This window comes from Nestor notabilis, unplaced genomic scaffold (genome assembly GCF_000696875.1).
Source record: "Nestor notabilis isolate BGI_N333 unplaced genomic scaffold, ASM69687v1 scaffold11575, whole genome shotgun sequence".
NCBI lineage: Eukaryota > Metazoa > Chordata > Aves > Psittaciformes > Psittacidae > Nestor > Nestor notabilis.
The window spans coordinates 20,032-47,998 of record NW_009930706.1 but is presented as its reverse complement, the minus strand read 5'-3'; the positions used below and the strand labels follow the sequence as shown (position 1 = coordinate 47,998).

Sequence of the window (27,967 nt, the reverse complement as noted above, 5' to 3'; positions counted from 1 at the left end):
TATTGTCATGGTAGAAATAGCTTTTTTTTTTCTCTCCGGGTAACATCATAGAATCATCACAGAATCACAGAATGGTTTGGGTTGGAAGGGACCTTAAAGACCATCCAGTTCCAACCCCCTGCCATGGGTAGGGGCACCTTCCACCAGACCAGGTTGCTCCAAGCCCCATCCAACCTGGCCTTGAACACTGCCAGGGATGGGGCAGCCACGGCTTCTGTGGGCAACCTGTGCCAGCACCTCCCCACCCTCACAGGGAAGAATTTCTTCCTAATCTAAATCTATCCCGTTTCAGCTTAAAACCATTCCCCCTTGTCCTGTCACTGCATGCTCTCGTAAAAAGCCCCTCTCCAGATTTCTTGTGTGTCGTTAACACTGAATGGTACAAGGCAGCCAAATCCACTTCCCTTTCCTTCAAGAAGATTCCAATTTCACATATTTCATCTAGCATTAAATATACATGAAAATGTGTCCTCAAGTCACATTTTCAAGAGGTGGTGCCTATCATGAAGTGTGGGTTTCCCAGTCTCATAGCTGACTGCATACAAGCACTGCATGCTGCATGCATGCAGCAGGCTGTGTGTTCAGGGCCCTACCCTTGCTGTAGGTACATGTTTTAAGTACCATTTATTGAGAGTCCCAGCAGCAGGACACAGGCAGGTAAGGCAGCATCACGTTTGACATCATTACACTGTTCTACAGCAGCTGCTTAGGTACCATCAGAGCTGTTTAGGTCTGTTTTCTGGACTACTACTCATTAATTCAACAGCACTTTCTAACGAAACTCCAGAAATGACAATTCTGGTACAGTGCAGTGCTGCAGAAAGCCAAGAAATCATTAACAAGGAGCCCGAGGACCAAACTAACATGGACATGCTGCTCAACGCAGCAGGAGTCTCCAGAAGAGCACCCAAGTGATGCCACTTACATACTTCCAGTGGCTCAGGTCACCTACAGCAAAATGTCTGTCAGCAGCACATATGCAGAGCATAACATCTTTACTATCATCTTAATATTCTTGGTTCTTACAGATGCCAAAGAAGATCTGGGACATGATCCAAAAATATTTTTTAGCTTTAAATAAAGCCCAGACATATGGTAGCGATACACCCCCAATGTGCAAAAACAAAATGAGTGAAAAATTGAAACAGCAAAGACAGAGAAAAGGGAAAAAAATGACTGTATCTATGAAATTGAAAACAGTTATACAACTGAATGAAGACAGAGAGAATTAGCATCATTGTCCTGAGACTACTAGTTTGAGGTTTATATAAATGGTGAATTTTAATGAACAAATGAAACCAGAACCCATTTAACTAGCAGAGTGGTTTCCTCTCTGAGGAAGCTGGCAATTAGTAACACAAAACAAATAAAGAATTTCAAAATTAAAGCTAAATCACTACATTTATAACAGCAAGGCCCAGCTCAGCCCATTCATCTGCCTGAGCTCTCCACTGCCCTACCTGTGAGGAAGGCAGCAGGTCCACACCTCCTGTCGCAGCAACCAAGAGCTTTGCCACAACATTCAACCACAAGCTCACAGTTCTTGAAATCCCTGGTACTGACAGGTTCCCTCCATTACCTTTTTTCCCTATTCAGCTGTGCTGGAATGTGACCAGTTCTGAAGGAAATAACTATTTTAGAGGATTCCTGTGCCTATCCCTCTCCTGGCTCAGGTCTGCCCCTGGGAGAGGCTGGCTGAAAGGAATTTTGCCCTTGGGGCTGTAACTTCATCATGCACAAACCTCAGATGGTGATTAAGTAGTTTCCTAACTCTGGCAGTGGAGCAAATGGTAAACATGAATATCTTCAACCTCAAGAGCAAGAAAAGCAAGAGAAAATCATTCTCTTAAGAAGCATTAGGTTAAGAGGCTTAGATCATCTTTTTGATATGCTGTTACTAGTGTGACCATACAAATATTATGAGTCCATGTTGTTTCATACTGATCAGCTAATAAATGAACTTATTTCTACATCAGTTATTTAATCCCAATCACATGTACTCTCATTTATTTTGGGAAAAAATCCCAACCAAAATCCTAAAGGCAAAAGAAAATGGAGCAGAAAACAGTAGACTTCTAGGGTTGGAATAGCAAAGCTTCTCACTGAATGGAAGGTGCTTTTAATCAAAAGTAAAGGGAACAGAAACCTCAGGAGTTTTAGGCCAATGCTTGGACACTCCTGAATACAAGTACAGCTGATGTCCTCCACACACAACAGTCTATGCCCCTCCTTGCCCAACTTACCTTGGGAACCACCAGGTTACAGCTGAGCACTGACTCCCTCAAAGGTTAAAACACACACACACAAAATATTTAATGCTGAAAGCTGTGGAGTTCATTACAGAACTAATTTAAAGTTGAAGTTCACATGTGGCTAGAAGGGCTGGAGAAGCCTGTTCCCCAGACACAACTATTCTTTTCATGCATTTTTGCTTCCCTCTGTTCTACCACATAGTGGTCCAGTTTGACTCCAGCTATTTACAGACACCGCTCTAAGTCACTCCTGCAATGCTAAAAGGTCTAAATGAAATTCAGCAGTCATCAACAATGCTACAGAAGAGTTTAGGGCAAGAACTGAAGTACAATCATGTGGGAAGCAGTCAAAAACAATCAGCACATAATTATTCCAACATGAAGTTTGGTGAAGAAGTAACGGCCAAATAAAATAATCCAGTCATTAAAAGTATACAGTTAAGTAGAAAGAAAGTCAATATGAAACAAAATAAGAGATCTAGGACAACATCTCTTTTTTTTTTTTTTGTTAAGTAAAAGTGACAAAGTAGATCAGCTGCAGTGCCAGCATGTTCCAGGCAATGCTGTTTAATGAAAATCAAATTAAAGCACCCACCCTTTTAGAAGCATGAATAGGATATGTGGATGGGCACTAATGTATTCCACAGTAGGGCTGCGTGTGCCAATTTGTCTTCTCAAGATGTTGTTAAATATCTGGGAAACGTCCTTTTTGCCCTGTTAAAGAAGCAAAATATATCTTCAACTGGAAAACCATAAACAAATAACCATTTACTATAGCCTCTATTTAAAGTAGAAATGAAATTGAAAACGAAACAAGTCAGTCTCTTTTTGGGGGGGGGCTCTCCACCTCATACTTGCTGTTTAACGCCATAGGAAGGCTTCCTCTGTTGGGGTGGCTCTGAAGCCTACTGATCCCCCCACTCCCATTTACACTTTTCTTTTTCTAAATGAAGATATGCATCCTCCTTTTTCTGTCAAACAAGTCCCTGGCTATCTTAAATAGCAACATTAAAGTACCAAAAAAGCAAGCTACTAACTCGAGCCAAACATGCTTTTGTGGTGTGTACTATTGCTCCTGTAGCTCCCAAATTTGAGGGTTACAGGGTTAAATTTAAAGCTGTGCCCACTATTTCACTATGAAAAATAAAATAATTACTACTGATAAAACAGCTGTGTCACATACATGTCTCTGCTTTAGTCACAACTAAGATCCTTCACTTTGTCATAATTTTCTCCTGAATACATGTATCTACACAATCATGTTTTGCCTTCAAATGCTTTCCTGTGCAAACAGCTTTTCAGAAGGTCTTTCCAAATTATGTTCTATTCAGCCACAGAGTTTGCCAATACATCTTGCATGAGAAGTCCTCCTCCTCCCCCGCTGCTTTCTCCCATAGCCACAGGAGACAAATTGATGTATGAAATTCAGGGAGGGGAAGACCACTGCACTAATGACCAGTAACCAAGGCACTGAGTCAACAGCAGGTCACTATGCGCAGGACAAGCTAAAGCAAAAGGTTACTTACAATTTGTACATGATCATCGATCTGCCTCAAGAGGACAAACATTCCATGGCAAAGAACTTATCGAATGTTTGAAGCCAAGGAGCAGATAGTTTCACACAGAGGGAAATTCCCAGGTTTCACCTCTATAAACAAATCACTGCTGAGAAACACAAAATATTCTACTTTCCTACTCATTACAACCCAGCTGGCTCAGAGACATGGGGACACAAGAAATTAAATAGGACAATCAAGTCAGAGCAGGCCAGTCCATCTGCCTTTGTCTGCAACACTTCAGACCCTTGGACATTCTCTTAATTAGGTTAATTCTTTATAATGTCATCCCATTCTCCCCTATCTTTACAACACCCATAACATATGTCTGGAATCTTGTGATCCCCAGTGGCTTCAGCAGTTACTCCAAGACAAAACTGATCCAGAGAAGAGCTATTGAAAGGGTGAGGTGAAAATGGCCAGAAATTAAGTGATCCTCTCTGCTATGCCAAGTTTTATATCAGTTACTTAATACTAGGTGCACTGCAGTATTCTGTGCAATAGCAGAGGCAGGGGGATTGGAACTAGATGATCTTCCAGGTCCCTTCCAACCCAAACCATTCTGTGATTCTATAATCTCTTTATACATCTCAGAGAGGATATGTGTGCAGATATATATATGTATATGTGCAATTATACAAAGTTTTCTAGAGACCAGCAATGGTGAAAGCCAGAGAAGTTGGTCTCTCTGGGTTCTTCTGGAGGGGATGGAGGCAGATAGGATGGAACCAAGGCAGATTTCTCTCAACACCAGACATCTATAAAGATTGTAGAAATACTTCTACATCACTTCTTACTTGGATCTGTAATTCAATTTTGCCTTATAATGAAATACATATGGCTACTAAAGCACAAGATAAGGCATCGTGGAGATAAAGTGGCTAGACAAGAACAAAAAATCTGCAAAGGATGTCATTATATAAATAACAAATTTCACTATACCTATACCATAATTTAGCTCATGTTTCAAGAGAAAGTAAGGGAAAGCTTTTAATGTCACCAGTCCTGAGCTTGTGGCTATTTCCTGCCTCTTTCAGTAGCTTTACAACTTGTGAACCTTTAGGCTTACACACAGTTAGCAACACCTATTTCTTTAGTTGACCTTTTCTGTATGCCCACTTCCCTCCATTCTTCAAAGTTCAACAATAAATTCCATCTTTTAAATTTCAAAAAATCCAGTCTGGCCTTGATTCTGAGCTCCTGCCCAAACCCAGCATTAGTGCTTCATAACAGTATGTCCTGGGTTCAGCTGTAGCAGTCATATTTTAGTCCTTCTTAGTAGCTGGTGCAGTGCTGCATGTGGCCTATGGCCACACCACCCTGAAAATGCCCAATCTCGCCTCACAAAGAACTGTCATGATTCAAGCCCAGTCGGTAACTCGGAACCACGCAGCCGCTCGCTCACTCTCCCTCTTCTTCCTCCCCCCGCTCCTGGAGGGATGAGGAGGAGAATCAGAGGAATGTAACTCCCACGGGTTGAGATAACAGCACTCCAGTAACTAAGGTATAATACAAACCACTACTGCTACCAATAATAATGATAAGAGGAATAACAAGGGAAAAGGACACAACCGCTCACCACCCGCCGACCGATACCCAGCCCGACCCGAGCAGCGATCTGGGCCTTCCGGGTAACTCCCCCCAGTTTCTATACTGGGCATGACGTGCTGTGGTATGGAATACCCCTTTGGCCAGTTTGGGTCAGGTGTCCTGTCTCTGCTTCCTCCTGGCTTCCCCTCCTCTCTGGCAAAGCATGAGACTGAGAAAGTCCTTGGTCAGAGTAAACATTACTGAGCAACAACTAAAAACATCGGTGTTATCAGCATTGTTCCCAGACTGAAAGTCAGAAACACAGCACTGCACCAGCTACTAAGAAGGAGAAAAATGACTGCTGTAGCTGAACCCAGGACACAATATCATCACCAAAATCGTATCTTGTTTCTTGAGTGGCAGAAGCAATAAACCTGTGTCTTCTACAGACATGTGATGGATGTGTGCAAGTCTCCCCTACAGGCACACCTGCCCCCAGCCCCACATGCTGTAAGTGTACTGGCAGGTGAAACACAAATGGGACAGGACTCAGGTCTGTGCTTGTGCCTTTTTCTTAGTGTGGACGTTAACTCTGGTCTCACTTCTCTAAACAGCCATCAAGTTTCACGAGGTCATTGAAGACACATCTTCAAAGGGAAGTACAGCTGTGCAAAACCGGGATCAAAGCGAGCAGCAGGGTTGGCGAGGAGACAGGGAGTCATGGCAAAACAACGTAACCTACATGAACATTCCTGTCAGAAATCAGATTTTCAAGTAATCTATGATTTTGCTTTCTACCATTACATACAGATTTAAAAAAAATATGTGCATGTTCTAAAGTGAGGAAATTCTTGTTTGATAAAGAAACCTAAATACCAAGTGTGGCCACCAATATAACAAGATGAAAGCAGAGAAGCTGGTACACTGAAAAAGTCCATGGGGATATTAAGACAAAGAAGCACATGCTTTTACTGTCCTCTGTTCAATGGCATTTAGTTTCTACTGTTTTGCCAAAAAATATGTACATCAGCTTTGCTAAATGATTGAAAAGTTTGTATCATGGAAAAATCTATTTTGCAACAGAAGTTATTAGAATTGCTTGTAATAGCAGTAATTCAGCAACACATTAGGTATTTCATTCAGTGCTGGTATTCGAAGACTGTGGGTTCAATATGTCCATACAGAATGTTTTGTCTGACAAAAGCAATACAGACTGTCATGTAACTAAAAGAATGCAGTAGTTTCCCTTCTGTGGTGTATTTGCGAACAGTATCTTCTCCTCCCCCCCCTCTCCTTCTTTCTCAAAAACAAATAAATAAATTACTGGATTTTGAAGGTTTGGGGTTGCTGGGTTCGGGGTGGTTGTTTTGTAATTACACATTTACCAGTAACCAGGGGTAACAGGGGAAAACAAATTAAAGGATCTCAATAAATTCTAGCATGAAAAAAATCCAACTCCTGAACTGAAGACCTGAAGAAAAGTGAGAGACCTTCACTAACACCACTTCCAAAAATTAATACCAAATAAATAGAATCATAGCATGGTTTGGGCTGGAAGGGACTTTAAAGACCATCTAGTTCCAACCCCCTAGACCTCCAACACCTTCCACTAGACCAGGTTGCTCAAAGCCCCATCCAGCCTGGCCTTGAACACTGTCAGGGATGGGGCATCCTGGCTTCAATGGGAATGGGAGGAAGAGAGGGAAAAAGAAAACATAAATCTCCTATAATTTCCCCCTTTCATTCATTTAAAAAAATGGAAAGAAAAGTAAAGAAACAATGAATAGCTTCAATAATAGGAGAAAACTTCCACAAGCAAGTAACTCCCACAAGAAATGGCTCTGAGAGCATCAGCAGGGAACTGATTTTTCAATTCAGCAGCTGCCATGCACTATACATTGGGTACTGCTCCTGCTTCAGACCTCAGCAGTGAAGGTTTGGTTCCTGGGAGCTGGGGATTTCTCAGTGTTCAGAAATGCTGGGACACTTGTGACAATTCACCAGCATCCAGGAAACACAGAAATCATGGGACTCATAACAGCAGTCCCTGTGGACTGCTACCCCAGCTGACCATAGACCACAGGAACACTGTAATGACCTGCCAGTGACAAAGTTTCTTCCCAGTCCTACCAGTCAAAGGTCAGTTAAAAGGGTTTATAATTATCCTGAATCACTGCAATATTTTCTACCACAATTTTATAAGCAAGTTCAGTGGTCTTTGTAGTTGTCTACAATGTTTTTCCTTTAACAAGAAAACTGGCAAGGAGTTCTATGGAATGTATAATTTTTTATATAACTACATGAAATTAAGTAATGTATATACACATACATATTCATATTAATATTTCTGCTGTCAAAAAAAGCCATATTCCTTTTTCTTTTAATCCAAATCATTAAGTGGGGACAACCCAATTTACCTTGTCATCTGTTTTTAACACTTTTTTCACCTTCCTTCCTCTCAACTAAACTGTACCAATTTTTTGCAGTCTCTGTCACATGCCATTTTCCCATGATTCCAATTATTTTTATTCCATGTCCCTTCCCCCTTCTAAATCAGACATACGGTTGGCTCTAGTTCACGATCCCAAGGAGGCTCATCATCACTGCAGCTCACAAGGTCAGTCATAAATGGTATTCGAAGCATCATTTTCTATCTTGTTTGGATACACATGGCAATATTTCTTGTTTTATTTAAACAAATTAAAAAAAAAAATCAGATGCATTGCATTTACTTCCAGTATCTGAGTACATCTATCAGGACACTGACCAATCTACAGCATGTGAAAACCAGTTTTGAATGCAATGAAATTATTTAGACTTCAGAAAAATACAGCTCTACTCACTGATAACACTGAGACCAAAGAGGTGAAAAGGTTTCTGGATGCTGACCTACCTCAAAATCTATCAGCTGCAGGTTGGCAATAAGTGTCACTAGAAGGCCACTGTTGTATAGCTCTTGCGCCAGCTGAGCCACAATTTCTGTAGGAGGCTCCTTGTCTGTGGTCCCACACAGAATTTCCTTCATTGCTTGCAGAGATTTTGACACTTCCTCTGATGCCTGTTTGCCAGCACACAGGTTTTGTTTAAAAAAAAAACAAAGAAAAGGGAAAAAAAAAGCATTTTACTTTAAAAGACAAGCAGTTCAAACCAAAAGCTTCTAGCCATACTGCCAATGCCTGTTATCTGTTGTAAAATGGTTTAATAATTTAAAGTAATCCCTGAGGCTGGAGAATCCATGCTGGATTCTGCAGGTCCTACACAAGCACAGTTATTTTCAATTTAAACACAGCATGCCATCACTTACAGACCACAGGCACAAAATAGGGGCAGTTCCTGAGCAGCAGTTCCCAACCAGCTTTTTTCCCCTAGTTTATATACCGAGCATGACATCATATGGTCTGGAATATCCCTTTGGATAGCTGAGTCAGCCACCCTGACTGTATCTCCTTCAGCCTTTTGTGCACCCCCAGCCTGCTCTCTCATGGGGTGAGGTAAGGAGCAGAAAAAGCCTTGGCTCTGTGTAAGTACTGCTCAGCAACAACTAAAACATCCCTGAACTATCAACATCACTCTCATTTTAAATCCAAAGCACAGCACTGTACCAGCTACTAGTAAGAAAATTAACGTTATCTTAGCTGAAACCAGGACACCCTGCCAGCTTTGCATTGCCACTACCTATTTCTCCTCATCAAGTGTAGTTTGAGCCAGCATCTTCTGCAAGGGATTTGCCTACTGAGCAGGCAGGCACTTCTATCTCAGGTTGGGGAATTAATTAAACGAAACAATTGAGCAACCTGGTCTAGCGTGAGGTGTCCCTGCCTATGGCAGGGGGGTTGGAACTAGATGATCTTAAGGTCCTTTGCAACCCAAACCGTTCTATGATTCTAATTTGCTTTGGTAAAGCTCCACAGCTGCCACCAAATGAACTAAAATAAGCGTTTCATCTTTTGCTCCCACCTACTGTGTATTAATTTTGTGCAAAGTTTCAGTTTCAGGTATCTAACACAGAGGACAAATCATGAATCACTTTTCAAAATGTCTTGATAAGAAAGATTATAACAGGAAAATGAAAGAGAAATGCATATAAACAGGTAACAGCTTAGTGCTTGTGGCAGTCAGCAGGTTTAAAAGTGAATGATAACATCCCACTTCCCAAAGCTCTGGCTCACGCTCTCCTCCCAGGTTTGCTCCATTTCATATAAATAAAGACTCTGTGGAGCAAAGGTGTTATTTTTTCACATGTGTGTACGTGCTTTAAATCCCACCACCTCTAGACATGGTGCCATAGAGGCAACGGCTCTTTCTGGGTTGGCATATACTTAATACATGCATGAACCACAGCAAGCCTGGTTGGATTTTTTGGCAGGGAGTGGGAAGGAAGTAAGGAACAGGTTTGAAAGCAAAGCTGAGAATGACAGTAAAGTGCCAGGCAAGACAGTTAAAGATCCTGAAGATAGGACAGCATTTCACATCTATATTGCAAAACTTTTATTTGAAGTTAGTGTTTCATTAGCTTAGCAGGGGAAATAAATAAATAAAAACATAAAGACACACACAGAAAACCCGGGAGTCATTTGTAAAAGCTAACTGGGCATTAATGGATGTTCAAAGCCAAATAAATAATTTCCATATCTCTCTCACATAAACTGAAAGGAAAAAATGTCATACTTTCATATACCATCCCACTAATCTGCATAAAATAAACCCACAGTCCTCCAGAGAGGCACCTCTCAAGTGCTGATTTTCCAACACTTTAATACAAATTTAAATCACAGGTTTTATCCACACCAGTGAATAAAAATCCCAGCAAAAGCCTAGAAATCCTTAAAAACAAAAAAAGCAAGCCCAAAACCCCAATAAAAAGCCACTTTCGCATTATACCTACCTGGAAGATTCAAGGATTGATTTTGGATGCTATAAGAAATGTTCTCCCCCAGTCTGTTTGTGCCTATTCTCAGTTTTCTGCTAGTTGAGATAGGTCATGATGAGCAGTGTGTAAATGAATATGACTATGTGATAACTTCAGCCACAGCGGAAATCTTGCTCCGTACCATTGCTCAGCAAAAGAGCCTATTTTTACCTCAAATGTCAGTGGTATGCCACTAGAGATATCCCACAGAGTACAGATGGGATTAACAACAGGGGTGCTATCTTGGAAACTAAAGCTCTGAATCTTTATAAGAGCTGTGCAAATATTTTCATATCAAAGAAAAAATCCATACATTTTTGGCTTTTCATCCATTCTTCTGGGCAGGGTGTGAATATCTCTGGCATTCTGTGGTAAAAAACACATTAATTCCTTTCCTTTCAAGTATAAGTAGTCCCTTCTGATATATAGAAAAATCTGCAAGACTCAGCTTTAGGCTTAATTTTCAAAAAGGAGAGCAAAAGCAAAATGAAAGAGAACACGAAACTACAGAGCACTGTGGTGTTGATGGGCACAACTAGGCACCACAGATGCATTTCTCTAATCATCTGCCATCCCACCCGCTCATCTTCTCAGCTTTTCTACATGTAATTTGCATCTCATGTTTAACTTCCTCCCCATTCACATCCTCTGGATAGTCTGTGGTTTGACATCCAACCTGCCACCAAAAGCCATTCCCGGTCAAATCTAAGGACAGCTCTTTGGTGCCTATCCTTTATAATCTATCTGGAGGAAAACTGTAATTCCAAACACAGATTTTTAAAACAACAGCCACTTCTACCCTCCACTTTGACATTCCTACTTAATCTCACAGCATTTTTAGCATAATACCCTAAGTACATAAGCACTGTTTCTAGGATGGAAACTTGTTCAAGACTCAGAAGAAAAAAAAAAAAAAGACATTCCAAGATCCAAAGACCCGAGTTCTGTCCAAAACAAACAACAAAGCAAATACATTCACTCAAATGTATTTCCATGTATTCACAGAAAATGCAAGATGACAGAAACATAGCTGCAGAACAGCTTGTTGTAAGAAACCAGACTCATTCTGCCCCTTTGCAAAAAGCAACAAAAGCCTCAGCAAGACACCCTTCCTCCAGCAATGACACAAGCAGAACTGCAGTGACAAAGAAAAGATTTGCTAGAAATTCCAAAGCCTATTACAACTTCCATACTACTTTGTATTTTCCATCAGTGGCAACAGCAACAATAGCAAAATGCTGCAACTGCCACTTCAGCAGAAGTTACAGAGCAAAAGAAAAGGTTTCATGAAATATCAAAGCACTTTAAGCCATTTGCCTCAATCTTGCAATTAAGCACAATCTTATTTCTAGCAGATTTTCCTTTTGTCCTCTAGGTGTGAGTCCTTTACGTCATGACTAAATGTACGCCATTATATTTAGAGAAGCTGGTGTGAACAGAAGGAAAAAAACAGGGAGAAGAAAAACTAAACAAAGAATCCCAAACAGAACAGCTTATATATATTACATGGAAATGTCAAAAGTGGGATATGCTGAACTTTGGACAGTTAAAGTTGCAGACAGGGACAACAAAGCACAAGATGAAATGCAAGCTGATTCCCAGCACACGCATCAATTTAGTGTTTGTGTTGCTGTCACTGCACAGACGTCAGGATCTTGACCTCCGAAAAAAACTTAGGATGGAAAAGACCTTTAAGATCATTAAGTCAAACTGTTACCCCAGGACTGCCAAGTTCATCACTAAACCATGTCACTAAGGGCCTCATCTACATGGTTTTTGAACACTTCCAGGGATGGCGATTCCACCACTGCCCTGGGCAGCCTGTTTCAATACCTGATTCACCCTTTCAGTGAAGAAACTTGCAGGTTTCTAGCATACAGGCATCTCAGCAACATCCAAACTTGGGAGGATCCAGTTCCACCACAGAACACTGAAATTCAGGGTGGGTACATGGCTAAGCCTCAAATGAGTTACAAGGTTGAGTTGCAATAGCTGTGTAAGGGCAATAAAGGAGAGCACTACCCATACCCACCTGCGCAATGAAGGCAGTCTTACCAACAGTGGCCATTTCTTCTCTGCTTTCACCCAACACAGGACTAACAAGTTATCTCCAACAAGAAACAACTCTTTATCCACAGAGTATAGTCTATAGTGACCGGCAACCCACAGGAGGTTTCTAACCATCCTTGGATTACTCTGCTACCCCTGCTAGACTAGGTGATGTACAATAGACTTGTAGCTGGAAAACTGACGACATAGGTAAGCCTTTATAACTTCTCTAACTTAAATTATAAACTTGTTCAACCTCCCCTGCTTATAAAGTTGACTTTTTTGTCAGCATTAATGTGTCTTTCCAAACCTACCAACAGCTTCAACAGCAAGAGCTGGAAACTTTTGAGTTAAACATACTTTTCTCAAGCTTGTTTTCCTCATATATCCAAGTCTTATAATTGTTGAGTTAATGGGACCATAACACAAAGAAAGGAGCTTATGAAGAAATTATTCCCTGAAATTCTATCTGAAAATCTTCCCCTAAAAGAACTCAAGACTCTCCTTTCTACAGCCTAACATGCATGCGGAGACCAGCCCATTCGGTTCTAAAGGTCCAACCTTTATTATACAGAATGGGTAACACTACTGTGCCTACACTGAAATATTTCCATACTACAGTGCTGATCTTCCTTTCCCATGGTACTAATACCAGGTTCTTCAGTTTAACTTGCTTTGCCAGGTTTAGAAGACGATTTCTGAGTTTTATCTATTTATCTCTACAGGATGGCCAAAGTGCATGACAACGTTCTTAGGGCAGTAATTTAGCATTATTAAGGAATGCTAAATAATGGTTAATTTTTTCTCTATATTCCACAATTATACAAGGCAGCGCAATAAGGAATTTCTTGGGTTTTTTCATTAAGGGATTACAAAGAAATCCTACAAGTCTTTTTTTCTGTTCTTCTAAAATCTTCCAGAGAGATTTTAAAGAGTAGCATGGAAGGCTAAAACAAAGGTCTTATCTGTTGTTCATGCAGAAAGCTGAATTTTTATTTCCATAATCACGAGTTGGGACTTTCTATACTCAAAAGGCTAAGCTGGTTTATTTGCAACACTGCTTGTGTGTGATAAAGCAAAACAAACAGAGCATTGGCTTCAGAAATCAAAACTTCATAACGTCAGTTTTTTAAAAAGAGATACTTTACCAACAGTCCTCAACTTCAGCAACTTAAACTTTTTAGCTATTTCAACTGGCTTAATAAAAATTGCCTCTATTGACTAACCTTGACCTTCCCCTCCAGTTTCACATTTATCTTAAAAGGGTCATATTAGGTGCTCACAGTCCATACCCATTATGCTTGTTGAAGAGAGAGACAGATGGATTCCCTGTTATTTCATGTAGATCCATTGCATCTTTTTACCTCTCTCCAAGGAAGATTACAGAAACCATAATGGAGAAAGTATCAGGCTTTGAATAATCAATAGTCCGAGCTCCGACACCTGAACTGCTTTTCAAAGCTTTCAGTGGGTTGTCTCTATTTTACCTCTGTTTCACCAACAGGTTAGAAGTTTCACACGTATGTACATATGTTACAGGTCAGCAGGGCTTATTCTTACTTTTACTCATCCAGGAACTTAATATAACATTTATGACCAATTATTACAGTGAAGAAAAAAAACAGACTGCATAAACTTTTTCCACCTTTCCAAACTCAAATACCAAATATACATAGAAAAATACAGGATGCCTGACATCTGTCATCTGCATACTGATCAAGAAATCCTCAACCGCTCATAAGAATATAGCAAATAGGATCATATGTCTTCTGTTTGTGTACCTAGTATATTTCCAGGGAAAAAAATCTCCTAAACTGTTGCTTGCTTGCACAGCAGCAGACAGTAACACACACAGATGCCTGCCAGTGTGATGTTAAATACTTCAAAGTGTGATTCAGTGAACTGACAGTATTCCATGCTATATATTACAACCAAAAGCGACAAGCTCCTTGGTTTGGCTTTATCTTGTTTAAAAATATTCTGTGTGATTCAAACCAATTTTCCTCCTAAAAGAATAGTGCCAACACATCTCTCTACATGCAACTGTAAGGACTCCCAAGAAGAGCCACTAGCGGAATGTGAATCCAACATCTATGTAATTTCAAGGTCATCCCAACTGACTTATTCTTGGTAAAATTTCATGCTTAACAGATATATAGGAACAAATTTTGGACATTTTGGATCAGGGGGCATGAACTCTGTCATTCGGCAAAATAATAGTACTCAAAGCTGGCAAAGACAATTTGGCCAAGCAGGCACAACAGGGAAACACCTTGTAAAAAGATGTATGATTAAATGAAAGAGATGGATTTGCCCCACCTGGACATAAATTGCTTTCCCACTGTTAATCCTGCAATCCTGCACTTAAGACAGAACTAAAGGTTGTGAAGTCCTTAAAAATAATTAAAAAAGCAGGCAACAGATGAGACTTTTAATTCTCAGCACCAGCACCTGATTGTGTCTGGATTTTCTCCCATCTCTAGAGCAGTAATAGGCTTTTAGCAGAACAGGGAAGCTGAAACATGAAACGTCCCACAAAACCCCAGGACATGCCGAGCTGGAAGGAAGGCCAAGCCCTTCTTATCTCGTTCCCTTGGTTTCAGTGTGCAACAATGAAGTTGAAGGCAGTTTTGCAACTGACTTTGGCAGCTGCAGAATCGCATCCATAAGCATCCATGTTCACAGTAGTCTTACAACCATTCTTCCATGCAAATGCACATCACATCCTCTGCCTGCACCTCCTCTTGCACCCTGGTCCCCAGTCGCTTTATCAACACAGGAGCAAGCAAGGTGAACAGGAGCTGATAATGGCTTCGTTGTTGTGATGTAAAAAGGCAGGATTTATTGATATAAATATTTGGTCCAGAAATCTTACAGTCTTCTAACTGTAGCCTTAATAAAGTGCTGCTCTCCTGACCCTTCTGAACAGGACCAAATTTGTTATAGTACATTAAGATGAAACGAAGGACAGATTGCAGTGACCTACCTGAACAAGCAGTCTTGTTAGATATAAGCAAGTGAAAGGGGCAGAAGCTAGACACTTATTTTACATCTAGCTTTGCTATGTTTCTGAACTGACTAAAGGTGCTGCAGCCTACAGTCCTGCCTGCCAGGGAAACAATCAGCACAGTGCCCTAAACCAGCTCTAACTCACTTGGGTTCATCTTCTGCCACAAACCTGTCTTAGACCAGCTACGCTAGAAACTGTAAATCTTTCAGCCCATCTAGGCCAAGCACAAAGATCAGGCCAAGCTTCAAGGGACCCCAGATCTGTTTGCTGTACTAAATTAAAAGCCTGTGACACTCTGAAGGCTTTTTGCTGCAGGGCAGGTTCAGAAAATGTTACCAAACCTGTAGGCACCGCAGATGGCACTGAGTCACGGGTGCCGCACCCGAGGGTGTTTGGTTAGCAGTGAGGGTGATGTGTTAAGGACATCCTTCAGTGACATACCGGATGCCACCTGCAATGCTTTGTGCTGACCAGACTTAGCAATGAACACAAGACTTGGAGAAGTCATGTCATCACTCCCCTTTTTTTGTGAGATGGGTCAGGTATCATTTCTATTAATGTGCTTTTACATCTATTAACAAAGGACATGGTAGCATATCAGTAATAAAAGAAGCAGTATGGCTATCCATTCTTCCTCAGGTTCAACAGATCTGTCTGCTTGATATCAGGATTTCTCCTCTCTTGCTCACTATTTATGTGCATCCTCCAAACGCTGCAGGAGTTCATGGCAGAAAGAAAGAAGAGAGTCTAAGCTGTGAAGGCTTCATTTCTGAGGTAGTTAAATACTTCCCTGCTTTCCTAGTTCATTCCAGAATGGGTATTTCTCATTAAAAACAAGCACAGCTTGCTTCTACACAGCTGAGATTAACTTTATATGGCATTTATAGAATTCTGTAATAAAATGTAATTAGTTTCTTTTCACCACATCAAGCCTGAACAGGACAACAGCAATTGTATGTGCTACAAGAACACCTTATTTCAGATGCTGGAGAGAATGAGGATGGTTGATGAAGACGGCAAGAAGGCTTTAGTCCACTTTTTCAGTTCTGTTTTACCCTGCTTAGTCTGCCAGTTGTTACATTAGCTTTGCCAGTGCTGCAATATCTTCTTTAAAATAGATGTCATTAAAAAAAATATAAAATTAAACCCAAGGTATTAGGAAGAGCACTTCAGAGCGAAAGGAGCCATGTGTGGTGGCCCTTCTCAACCTGAGGGCTATGAGCCATCAATATGTCTGAGAAAATGTCAAAGCTTTAAGCACACATCTACCCGTGCAAGCAAACAAACAAAAAAAACCCCATAAAATAAAAGAACCAAACATTCAAACTTAGCCTACTTTTTAGCTGAGAGTTTTAAAAAAGCACTATGGTAACACTACAGGCATTCATAGGTTAAAAAAAATACATGTAAAAGATACATGGAGGAACTGGGTCAAATTCAATCCTTATCTAAGAAGATAGATGCTAGTGCAGTCAATAGAGTTCAGTCAAAATCTGAATGGGTCCTATTCTATGACTAACAAAAAGCATCATTAAGAAAGGGTGCAAACTTCTGTATATGATGTGTATACATGGAAACGAGCCTCAGAAAATATGTATGATTGCCTTTATACTTAAAAGTGGCTTCTCTGCATCTTATCTACCAAGTTTTGTCCTTCACCCTTCTCCCATTGCTCATAAAACCTTAACTGATCTGCTGTAGAGCTCTTTCTACCCGCATACTGCATAACTTGGCAGGAATGATCATTTTAAATAATGCATCACTTAAAAACAGCCCTTCCAAAAAGCACAGATGGTTCCTGTTGAAAGTCCCACAAAGTTCTGCTAGAAGCATCAAACCCCTCCTTGTCCAACCTTGTGCCTCTGCAGCTGCCCAGGGCATCTTCACCTCAAACTTACAATTTCTCAGCTGGAAAAGGAAATGAGGAGGTTCTTCGCTAGCCCTGCAGTTTATTTAGGCTTTGCCACACTTCTCTGCCAATTCCGGCTGTATTAGCAACTTTCAGCTGTCTCAGCCCACATACCACATTGGCTGTACTACAATAACAGCTCAATTGTCACGGGATAAATCTTCCTGTTTAAGTACCCCTGGCAAGTCCTTGTTGGAAGCTATGCTGCATGCAGGCAAGATCAGGGGTGCTCCTAGAAGTCCTGGGAACCTGGGGTTTATGGTCAGGCACAACAGTACCCCTCCAGCTCTTGCAGGAGACAAGGAGCCAGAAATCTGAAAACTTGGAGAACCCTGGTGCCCAAATTTCTGCATTCACAGGCCCACAGGGTCCAAAACAAGCCCTGGGATATCCAGGATCTCGGGCTCTTGCAGGGAGCCAGACCTCTAGGCCCTTTTATGAAAATTTGACACGTTTCCTCTCCCTCTGGAAATCAAACTGGAGGTAAATTTTAAAACCTCTCCAGCTCTTGAAGAGCAGAGAGTACAGCACTGTGCTTTGTTTTGCTTTTGTTTCCCTTAAATTTCTCTGATCAGACTCATGAAAAGACGTTATTCATTAGTTTTACTAAGTAAGTTTTGAAAATCTGTGTGCCATTGAAAGTCTCCTCCTCATCTTTTTTTCTGAAACTCAAAACGCAAACAACCCTTCAAAATGGTTTTACTAAGTTAACAAACCCATATGGATAGTAAGAGATGTGATGGGGTGATTGTTTTTGCAAGAGTTATTTTTCCTGCCGTTTTTAAAGTTTATCATTGCCCCTGAACTGAAAAGATTTTTCACCATTCACTTTCCTAAACCCGAGAGAATGAATACAGCTATTTTCTTTAACAGGTATTTATTTCAGGAATAGGCTCAGTGTTTACACTTTAGATGAAAGGTAGCATTGCTGAGGACTCTCACATCTTCCCTTCTGCAGGGAGAACAGCCCTGTGTGCTTCCCCTACATTGCAGTGAAAAGTCCCAGGTCAACAAGCCACATAAAGCATATGTGTGAATACCATTAAAAAAAGGCTGCTTTGTTCTCTTTCTGCCTTGCTGCTGAAGCACCTACCTTGTCCCTGCTCCCTCCTCTCCCCTGATCACCCACATTCACCCCAGGAACAGCCTCCATCCCATAAAGTATGGCAGAAATACTGAAAAACCACCTTCTCCTGTAAAATGAGTGTCGTCATTAAATTTGTGAGCTGTTTCCATCCTAATATGCCTGGGGAATGCTCCTATCTCTTCTGCTTTCCGAGGAAAACACACGCCAGCTGTTCTGACTTTTATGAAAAATTTACATTGAGTTCTTGATTTTCTAAGAAGTCTGAATTTCTCCTCTTTTGTCACTGACACCCAAATAAACAAACCAGTTGAAAGCTAAAAATCCTCCAAACCACAACCCAGAGGAGTCATGCTGCAAAGCAAATAGAAAAGAAATCCGTGTCTAGAGCTTCTGCTTTGAATGTCTTCTTCAATCAGGCTCCGAAAGATTAATTCAGCAGTAGAGAGACGTTTCTGTTGGTTTATTTAGTTACTTATTTTAAGTTTTAGTTCAGAGTCAAATTCTCTCAGTGCTTTCAGTTAACTGAAGATACTTCAGCATGAGACATCAAATACCAGAGGCCTCCCTGAAATCCGTGTGACCGATCTTACATAATTAACACACACTGAGCTATTTACTTTGAACCAGAAAGTTTCAAGAGGATTTCACCAAGGGTGTGAAGGGCTCCATGCCTACCTTTTGGGTTGGGCATGTTTTAATACCAGCTCATTCATAAGGTGGGGAAGCATAACATGCATACACAAACAGCAGCTGCACAAAACCAGTGTTAATGTAGCATCAGCTGCTATTTCTGTTCCCACCGACGTTCAGTTTTAACCTAAAATTAGTTTGTTGTTAATTAAAATCATATACTTCTGTTACAGTAATAATATAGAAGACTGGAGTGTCAGATGCCAAAAAAAAATAATTATTATTTGATTTTATGTGAGCACAAATTCCTAACTGGAAGCATTTTGTAAGCTGGGTGCATCTTCTCAACTGGCTACTGGAAAAGTGGCAAAAGTTACTCAGGGCTGTGTCACTGGGTTAGAGAAAAGCAACAGTATTAGCAAAAACTTAGCACTATGATTAGAACATGAATTGCACAGCTTATAGGATCACAGAATGGTTTGAGTTGGAAAGGACCTTAAGATCACCTAGTTCCAAACCCCCTGCCATGGGCCGGGACACCTCACCCTAGAGCAGGTTGCTCAAAGCCCCGTCCAGCCTGGCCTTGAATGCTGCCAGGGTGGGGCAGCCACAGCTTCTCTGGGCAGCCTGTGCCAGCGCCTCAGCACCCTCACAGTAAAGAACTTCTTCCTAGTATCTAATCTAAATCTTCCCTCTATCAGTTTAAAACCATGACCTCTTGTCCTATCCCTACAGTCCCTGATGAAGAGTCCCTCTCCAGCATCCTTGTAGGCACTCTTCAGATACTGGAAAGCTACTCTGAGGTGTCCATGAAGCCTCTTTTCCAGGCTGAACAGCTCCAGTTTTCTCAGCCTATCTTCATAAGGGAGGTGCTCCAGCCCCCTTATCATCCTCGTGGCCCTCCTCTGGACTTGCTCCAACAGTTCCACGTCCTTCTTATGTTAGGGACACCCAAAACCATATGCAGTACTCCAAGTGGGGTCTCACGAGAGCAGAGTAGAGGGGCAGAATCACTTCCCTTGACCTGCTGATCACACTGGTCATTTAGGAAGCATTAGCACCCAGAAGGTTGGAAAGTATTGACAGAGTGAGATCGTTTTTATATATATATGAATACACACAGGTTTGCCATTTTATGCAAACAGGGTTCATCAGTAGTGTGCACCTATACATTAATTGGCAGTCTCATTTGTTATCCTACTAAAACAATTAATGGTATAGCAGTTTTCAAATAGCCTTTCAGGCTGTTTCATTAGATGCAGTACTGTTTGAAGTAGTAGGAGATCACCCTTCATTTTGGTTGAGGCTGCCGGCTCTCAAGATTTCCTCTCTGACCCCAAATCTGGTGCACTTTACTTATGCAAAAGCCCCCTGATTTCAGCAAAACCATTCAAACACAAAGCTACTCACACATGCAAGTGCTTGCAGAATCAGGGCAGTGAGCGAATACAATTTTATCATCAGCATAAAAACCTTATTGGTCTTCAACAACATTATCTCATACCTTGTCTGTCTTTTTTTCTTGTTTTTCCAATATGGCCATGTTTTCTTTCAGAATTTTCACAATCTCAGCAGGATTTTTGTGTGATTTACTAAACAAAGGCATGGTTTTTCTTCACCTGATTTCTTTCTTCAGGAGAGAAGAATTCTGCCTTAAATCAAACAAGAAACAATAATAGCTTTTAAGGTTTATACAAAAATGCAATAAAAACACACAAAGACATAGTGAACAAGAAAAGTTTATGCCTCAGGCACTGTATTTTGCTTCATCTTCTCAGTAGGAGTAAAATTCCTTGCGTACAGTTACTGCAGATTCATTCAGGATTCACAAGCTACCATTAGCAAGTGGAAAGCAACTACTCAGTACTTTTGCAGGAGCTGGATGTTTCCTAAAGCCCCTGACCTACAGGTCAGCACTTCACTGAGTCTATGCCTATGTCCAACGTTTTTTGAACACTGCGTATCTGGCAGGTTCCACTAGGTTTCTAATAGGGGTTTCTGTCAAACCTCACCAGCTTCATCACGATCAGATAACTAACTGTACACACCAGCGTATCAAAAGTGTCCTTTGTTTAGAGCACCGTAAGGTCCCAGTTTCTCTGCCATTGCTCCTTCTTCATCTGCTTTTATTTTTCAGCCCAAAGCTTCTCCAGAGGAAGCACTTTAAGCTATCCCCTAAGCCTGACAGACATCAAGAATCTGTGGGTCAAATCTCACTTGTGTAAAACATTGCCCAAATTAAATAAAGAACAGAGAATCAGGCCCAAATACAGACACAAATGTTTTCATGACATTTAAATGAAAGGCTGAGCATTTTAATGAAAATGGTTCTGTTTGTTTAATTTAAAACATTCTTCCTCTGTATGTCTAGAAAGGCAAATACCACATCACTGTATTTATACATGAAAGAAACCAAATAGCTTAGTTTCTGATTCTACATAGCATGAAGTTGTGAATTCTCATGGGTTTTGCTCAGGATTCAATACAAAGATATGCTGAAGTCAATGGACAGACTACCGATGGGAGTACGCTCTGGTTAAGGCAGTTTCCAGGGAGCACAGCACCATTTTGACTGCATTCTGGTTTGTACAATAACAAAGGAGGGAGGGGGAAAAAACCTTTATCCCTTTCCACAACAAAAGACAACCATCACCATCTCTCCACACACACATTTGCAAGATTAGTTGTGCATATATACACAAACCACTTCAATCTCCTTACACTTCTTCAACTTTTACAATTAAATAAATTAAAAAAGAAAGTTTTATACAGAGGTTTTCAAGGAGAGAATTAAATCAGCACGATACACACAGTACAAAGAAGAAAACCCAGTGGTCCCAAAGAACCCACTTCTCTCATGGTTTGGTTTTTTTTTTTTATTACTGACACACTACAGAGTCCATCAGGCAGTATGGCCCCATTTGTGCCATACATCCATGTGTTACTAATTCCCAAGTATCCCACAGAATTAATACCCAGATTAGATATACTTTCTATTACAACTATAAATAGCAGCCATATGAAACAGCCAAGTACAAAATTCAAACCATAGTACTTTAAAAATAAATAAATAAATAAAATCTATAGAGAGTCTGTTCTAACATCTTATTAAAAACATTTCAAAATATTTTTGCAGATCATCTTCATAAAAACAATTTCTATGACACGCAGGAAATATTTTTAAATGTCTTACTTAAACTAAAAGTTCTTTTATAATGTCCACAGTAGGGGAATTTGTATATAGCTTCTCATTTGTTGCTAGGTCAGTTTTACAGGAATATTTTCACGTTCAGTGTCTGAAAGCTCACCACTTTCAAATTCTCATTTTCAAGCTCCTCACAGTTCAGTTCAAACTCATTTTTATTCCTGCAGTTTTGGCTATGTAATTTTCACTCCTTGGCTGAGCTCTCAGCTGTGGAATCTTGCTCCCATGGAGCTTACAACTGCAAGCTTTGGCAGCACCATCCAGCTAGCAACAGAGCAGAGTCACACCTCAACCTGACAACGTGCAAGACTGAAGACTGGGTATACTAACAACTAACTCCTTTGGGCATGTTCAGCTACATACAAACACTGGAAAAGACTGGGATGCCAGTATTATAAAAGAAATTTGTTTCAACACTGCTAGGAAGCACCAAGCACCCCTTAATCCCACACATGCTGCAATTACAAGATTAACAATACACAACACACTTTGAGAAGAACCTGATTCTGCATGCTTTTATTATCTGTGGCATGAAGAAATGGCATGAAGATATCGCAAGAAGATGTGAAGATGTGAGAGAGCAGGAGCTTAACAAGCATGTTGCCTTTCAGAAGGTGGGGTATGTCTGTTCAGATTGCTGCAGCCACTCCATCTTCCCCTTTTAGAGGTCTCAGGCAAGGAAAAATAAAGGGGGAGGTAATATGAGTTTTAAATTGAAGTACACATGACCTAGGGGTTCTGAGATTTAAAAAAAATGAAGTCCACATTTCTAACTGAAATGTTAACTGTAAATTATAAACACATTTTCCTCCCCAAAGTAACTTACGTAGCTGTCTAGAGTATGGTGTCTGTATTTAAATAATCACAAATTTTGCTATAAAACTCCAAGAGGCAGGCCAGCATTTTTCCATTGATAGTTCCAGTCTCACAATCAAGTCACACAGCACTGCTCAGTGATAAAATACCATTTCTCTTCATAACCTACCAGTGTCCTAATCACAACAGCAAAATCCCTGATAATAGGGCAGGAAGGGACTCAAGAGACTGTTTAGTTCATCCCTTCACTGAACAGAGCCAAGTCTCTGTTTCACTTCATTTATCAATCTTACATACAAAGCAAAGCATTCGCTGTATGCAAGTGGAGGGAGACAGAGAAAAAAAGGGGAAGAGCCCCAAATGTATGTCAAAGAATGTTTTTGGATTTACCCCTTTTCAGGACAGTTTTTAACCCATCAACACACGGCTAAAGATGATCCTTCACTTCAGAAAATACATACTGGCAGCTGCAGGTTATGGTCCCTTTTGCTTCTCCAGGCAGGAATTTTCTAGGGGGACATGTGCTATTCACAATTACAGGTAGAAGAAAATGGAGGTAAAGTTACTTTGCTGAGATTAGGGAGTTCTACTCCACAATCTTGCAGCTGGTTATTCCATGAGGCACATGGCAAAACAAGGACTCCTTTCCTCCAGCTCTGCTCCTCATGACTGGATTCTCTAGCATCAAAGAAGCACGAGGTCTGGCACAGCTGGGCATTTCTGCCCTGTCCTCCTTGCATCACTCTCTGCTCTCTAAGCTTTATTTGGAAGGTCTTCTCTTCAGTACAGGCACTAATTTGTTTTAAATTCCCTATTCTTTTCATCACTTATTTTCAGTCCACTTTTTGGAATTCCCAGGCATCTAGCTCTCTGTCAAGGTTGCCTGAAATTGGCCAGGAAGTTCAAAAGTTACCATGGGAAGAGAAGTATGATGAGAGATGGACAGTGTGACCACATAAGCTTCGTTTTCTCAAGAAATAAGTCTAAAAATAACTGAAATACAAAGATGAGTGATGAGTGAAAAGAATGTAACACAGGCTTACCAAAGGTACCTCACACTACAGTCCCTTATGAATATATTTTTAGACAGAGAAAACACAGTACAAGCCATGCATCTAACATGGAAATACACTAAATTAAATACAGTAGAAAATAAACTAGTTAAAGGAAAGTTGTCATGTTACAGGAAACTGATTGTCTAAGAAGGTAAGAGCAATTTGGGGATAGGATTGCATTTAGAAAGGCATAGGAATGAAGAACCTATCCCAAAATTGTGGTGACTCACAATAGGAAGATATTCTCAACACAGAAGAGGACTGGAATACCATTACCTGAGCAACTGGATTGCCTCAAGGACTGAGATAGTAAAAATAGGATAAAAAATAAGAGTAGAAAGTATCAGACAATGCTGAATAGCGGAAAAGGCAGAGAGTTTGTAGATGCCCCATCCCTGAAAACATTCAAGGTTAGGTTGGACAAGAGTCTGAGCAACCTGATCTGGCTAAAGACATCCTTGCCCCTGGCAGAGGGTTGGACAAGATGACCTTTAAAGGTCCCTTCCAACCCATTCTATAAGTCTGTGAATACCTGCTTCTAGCTGAGGACTTACTGTGAGAACTGACAGACACCTGGTGATTACACCCAAATTTTACAGACAGGAGAAAGACACATTCTAATCTGTGACAAATTAAGAAAGTAATTGCCAGTAGAAATACAAAGACATTCATCTCTTTGCACAAAGTCTTGATGAACTTCATACAGAACATTGCACACAATCCTGAACACCCACAGTCAAGTAAAATCAATAGAGATTAGAGTGGGTGAAGAGAAGGACCCTGGGCTGGCCAGAAAAACAGGAAGACCAGCATGTCCAAGAGGCTAAAAGTGCTCACCTTGATAAGCTTAGAATAAAAATACAGGGAAGTCAAAGAAGTTAGTTCACATAACAATAACACTTTATTTATGCAGAAGCAAATGGCTACAAACTGCTGATGAATAAACTTATGCTGAAAATGTAAATGTATCCAACCACTGGAGCTTTGAGATTTTGAAATTACCTACTCTACCAGGCACACTACAGAGCATCTGTTCATAAATTTTTGACACTGCTGTCTGGCAGTGAGGGACAGGGCTGAATGAGCCCCTTTCTTTGCTACTTTCCAGGAAAACATTTTCCATCTAATGGTTATTCAGCGTGTGTTTGTATAACATCAGAAATGCATTGTGGACACTCCTGAATTCGTAACAGATACCAGCCAACTTCTGAAATATTTAGTTGTGATGATGTTCTTTTTCTGGTGCTTTTGTGAGGAGCTTATGAGACCAAGGAATGAAACAGCTGTAGCTGTGTCATACCAGAGCGACTCTCCTGGCCTCAGAGGTTCTCTCTCCTGGTCATGGGGAAAATGCGCTGGCAGCACTGGAGGAGGAATGGTGGTTTCCAAAGCCTGCTGTTGCCATCAAGTATGAACAGGATGTTTCGGCCATCAGACCTGGAGAATCCAGCACATTTTATGAGCCTTACTTTTACAAAAATACTTTCAAGGAATATAACTCCATGTTTGAGAGAAAAAAAATGGCACTGACTTTATTTTAGGTGACAGAAACACCAAAAAACACCACTTCATAAATGATTGGTTGTTCTGTGTGAGCCATAAATGTTTGGTTGTTTCTGCGTGAGACTAAAGCAGCAAGTTGAGTCCAGAGGTGGACAAAGTTTACAAGACAGGAGTTTTAGTGTATTCATAAGCTGTCAAAGGTAACCTAACATCCCTTCATACTCAGGGCATGCTTTCCCTCAGAGGCCTCCAGCTCTGCAAACACTTAACTGGGAAGTAAAACACATCTCAAAAAACCCAAAACCCTATATACTTGCTGTTACTCTGCCCTCTGCAAAGGGAGAAGCTGAAGCACAAAAAGATTAGAAGACTTACCCAAGGCCACATTAAAATAAAAAAAATAAATCAGTGGCTGTGTCAGGAATGAAACTGAGATCATCTGAGGCCAAAGCCTATGCTTCATCAAAATGAAAGTTTTCAAAATAACTCTTCTGCCAGTTCATCTGTTCATAAAGGGAAAGCACTAAAAAAAATACTGCAACTTGAGCTCTTTAGTACAACTATAAAGCACAGTAAGAAATCTAGTTCTGTTTACAGGCACCCTCCCCAATGTCTTTGCTCTTAATCTCATACTTCCCCAAATGATTACAGCGCAACTGAGCTAGTAAGCATAATGAAAGAAAAATGAAGACAGCAACATCACTTTACTCACCAGCCCATCCCACTATGAAGTGACTCAGTTAAGCAGCTCAGTAACAACTGCTTCCTGCTGCCCACGAAGGCAAGAATGGGAGAGAGCACGTGAGCCCATCCATGCACTCTCCACAGACGCTCCTCTGGACAAGCATTTGGTCTTCAAAAATGAATGAGCAAAAAAATTTCCTTCCCGTCACGTATCAGACATCTGCCTTGCCCAAGTTCCTAACCTTCAGTGACTTTCCGATCAGAATCAAAACAATAACTCAGACTGGGTGAGAGCTTCTTGAATGGAAAAAGAGACCCTCATTTCCCATTCACCCCGATCTACCCAAGACCCATATATTTAAATTAGCATGCTTTCTTCATAATTTTGCCTCATTCAGTTTCTACATAATGGAAGAGATGCTCCTCATTTTCCCCTCCTGCCATATTTGGGGAAGTTGTTGCAATCACAGATCACATACTCAAACCAGGGGATTGGAAGCTCCCATGTGTGCTGATCACCTGAAGAAGCCTGATCCATCCTCCCCCATGCAGTTCCCTCACACAACCCAGGTTTCATCCAATATGCATAAGGAATCAGGGCTACACAACAAGCAAATTCTCTGCAAATCCTCAAAAAATTGCAGATTTTGGAAGGTACATTGCAAATAAGACACAAGATTAACAGAAGAAAGGGCAAATTTATGGTTAAGGTGAATGAATGCCATCTCTGCTTGGCAACAAGATTATTCCAAAAGGTCAAGAATTTACTTGTCATAAGCCTTGCTGTTGGCTACTTGTTGCATTACCTGGAATGAAGGTGGATATTGGCTGAAACCTCACGTGAACACATGAAACATTGCAGTAATGCCTGCCATTACCACAAATGTCTTTTTTTTTAGCAGATGGCAAGCATCCTGAAGATCAGATGTGGAAAATAAGTAGAAAGCTCTGCCCTTAATCTGATCACCTCTACAGAATAAGAATACCAGTATCACACAGTTGTTCAATACTGTCATGAAACTGAAGGCATTCCTAATGATGCTCCACTCAAATGCTGTGGTGGAAGCACCCAAAGAAATTAATAATTTAATTTTTAATTGACTGCTTGAATGCCCATTCAGTAAGAATCCCAAAAAGCCTATATAGTCTCTCAGCAAACACAGGGGTAGAGTGAAACACTGAACAGCAATCGGGCACTGAGGCAACAGTTTGATAAAGGCTTTGTTCCGTGATGGTGACACCCTGCTCCATATCTACTCACATCCCCACAGCCTCTGTTAGAGTGGTACAGCAGTTTGCAGGGCCACATGGGAAGCCTGGTGGGGAAGAAAAGATCACAGGGGTTTCCAGTCCAGTTCTCCCCACAGTCTTACAAAGAGCTGGCCCAAGAAAAGAGAGGAAGAAGGGGTTGGAAGTTGGGTAGAGAGACAGGGCTGCTGGAGATGATGTATGATGTTACAGCTCGGGCATTTACCAGCCAAACCCAGAATGAGGCAGTGATGATGAGAAAAGGGGGTGTAAGTTTATAAACTCAAAGAAAAGTCTCCAAAACAAACTTAAAGAAACAATCCTGAGTAGGGTACAGAGAACAGACTACACCGGTAAAGATAAATGCCAGAATTAAAGTTAGGAACTCTTTGAGTGTTTGACTTCGCTGCCTAGTGTCCTTCTATTGCAGCAAGTCCTGTGCTACCACATCTATTATTATTATTATAAAATATTTATTACAAAACAGCATTTGCACATTGCAGTGCCAGGCAGCATTCATATTC

The 27,967-nt window shown here is 40.8% G+C and overlaps 1 protein-coding gene across 1 annotated transcript in view; it reads right to left on the bottom strand.

The window, feature by feature from the left end:
- Positions 1-20,565, bottom strand: part of CAB39L (calcium binding protein 39-like) — a 37,617-nt gene extending 17,052 nt beyond the window's left edge. The window contains exons 1-3 of the mRNA XM_010015531.1: positions 20,437-20,565; positions 8,232-8,396; positions 2,848-2,966 (exon numbers count right to left, since the gene is read on the bottom strand). Of these exons, the coding sequence (XP_010013833.1) occupies positions 2,848-2,966; positions 8,232-8,396; positions 20,437-20,538 (386 nt within the window). The 5' untranslated portion in view covers positions 20,539-20,565. The remainder of the gene's footprint in view (positions 1-2,847; positions 2,967-8,231; positions 8,397-20,436) is intronic.
- Positions 20,566-27,967: the final 7,402 nt, after the last annotated feature.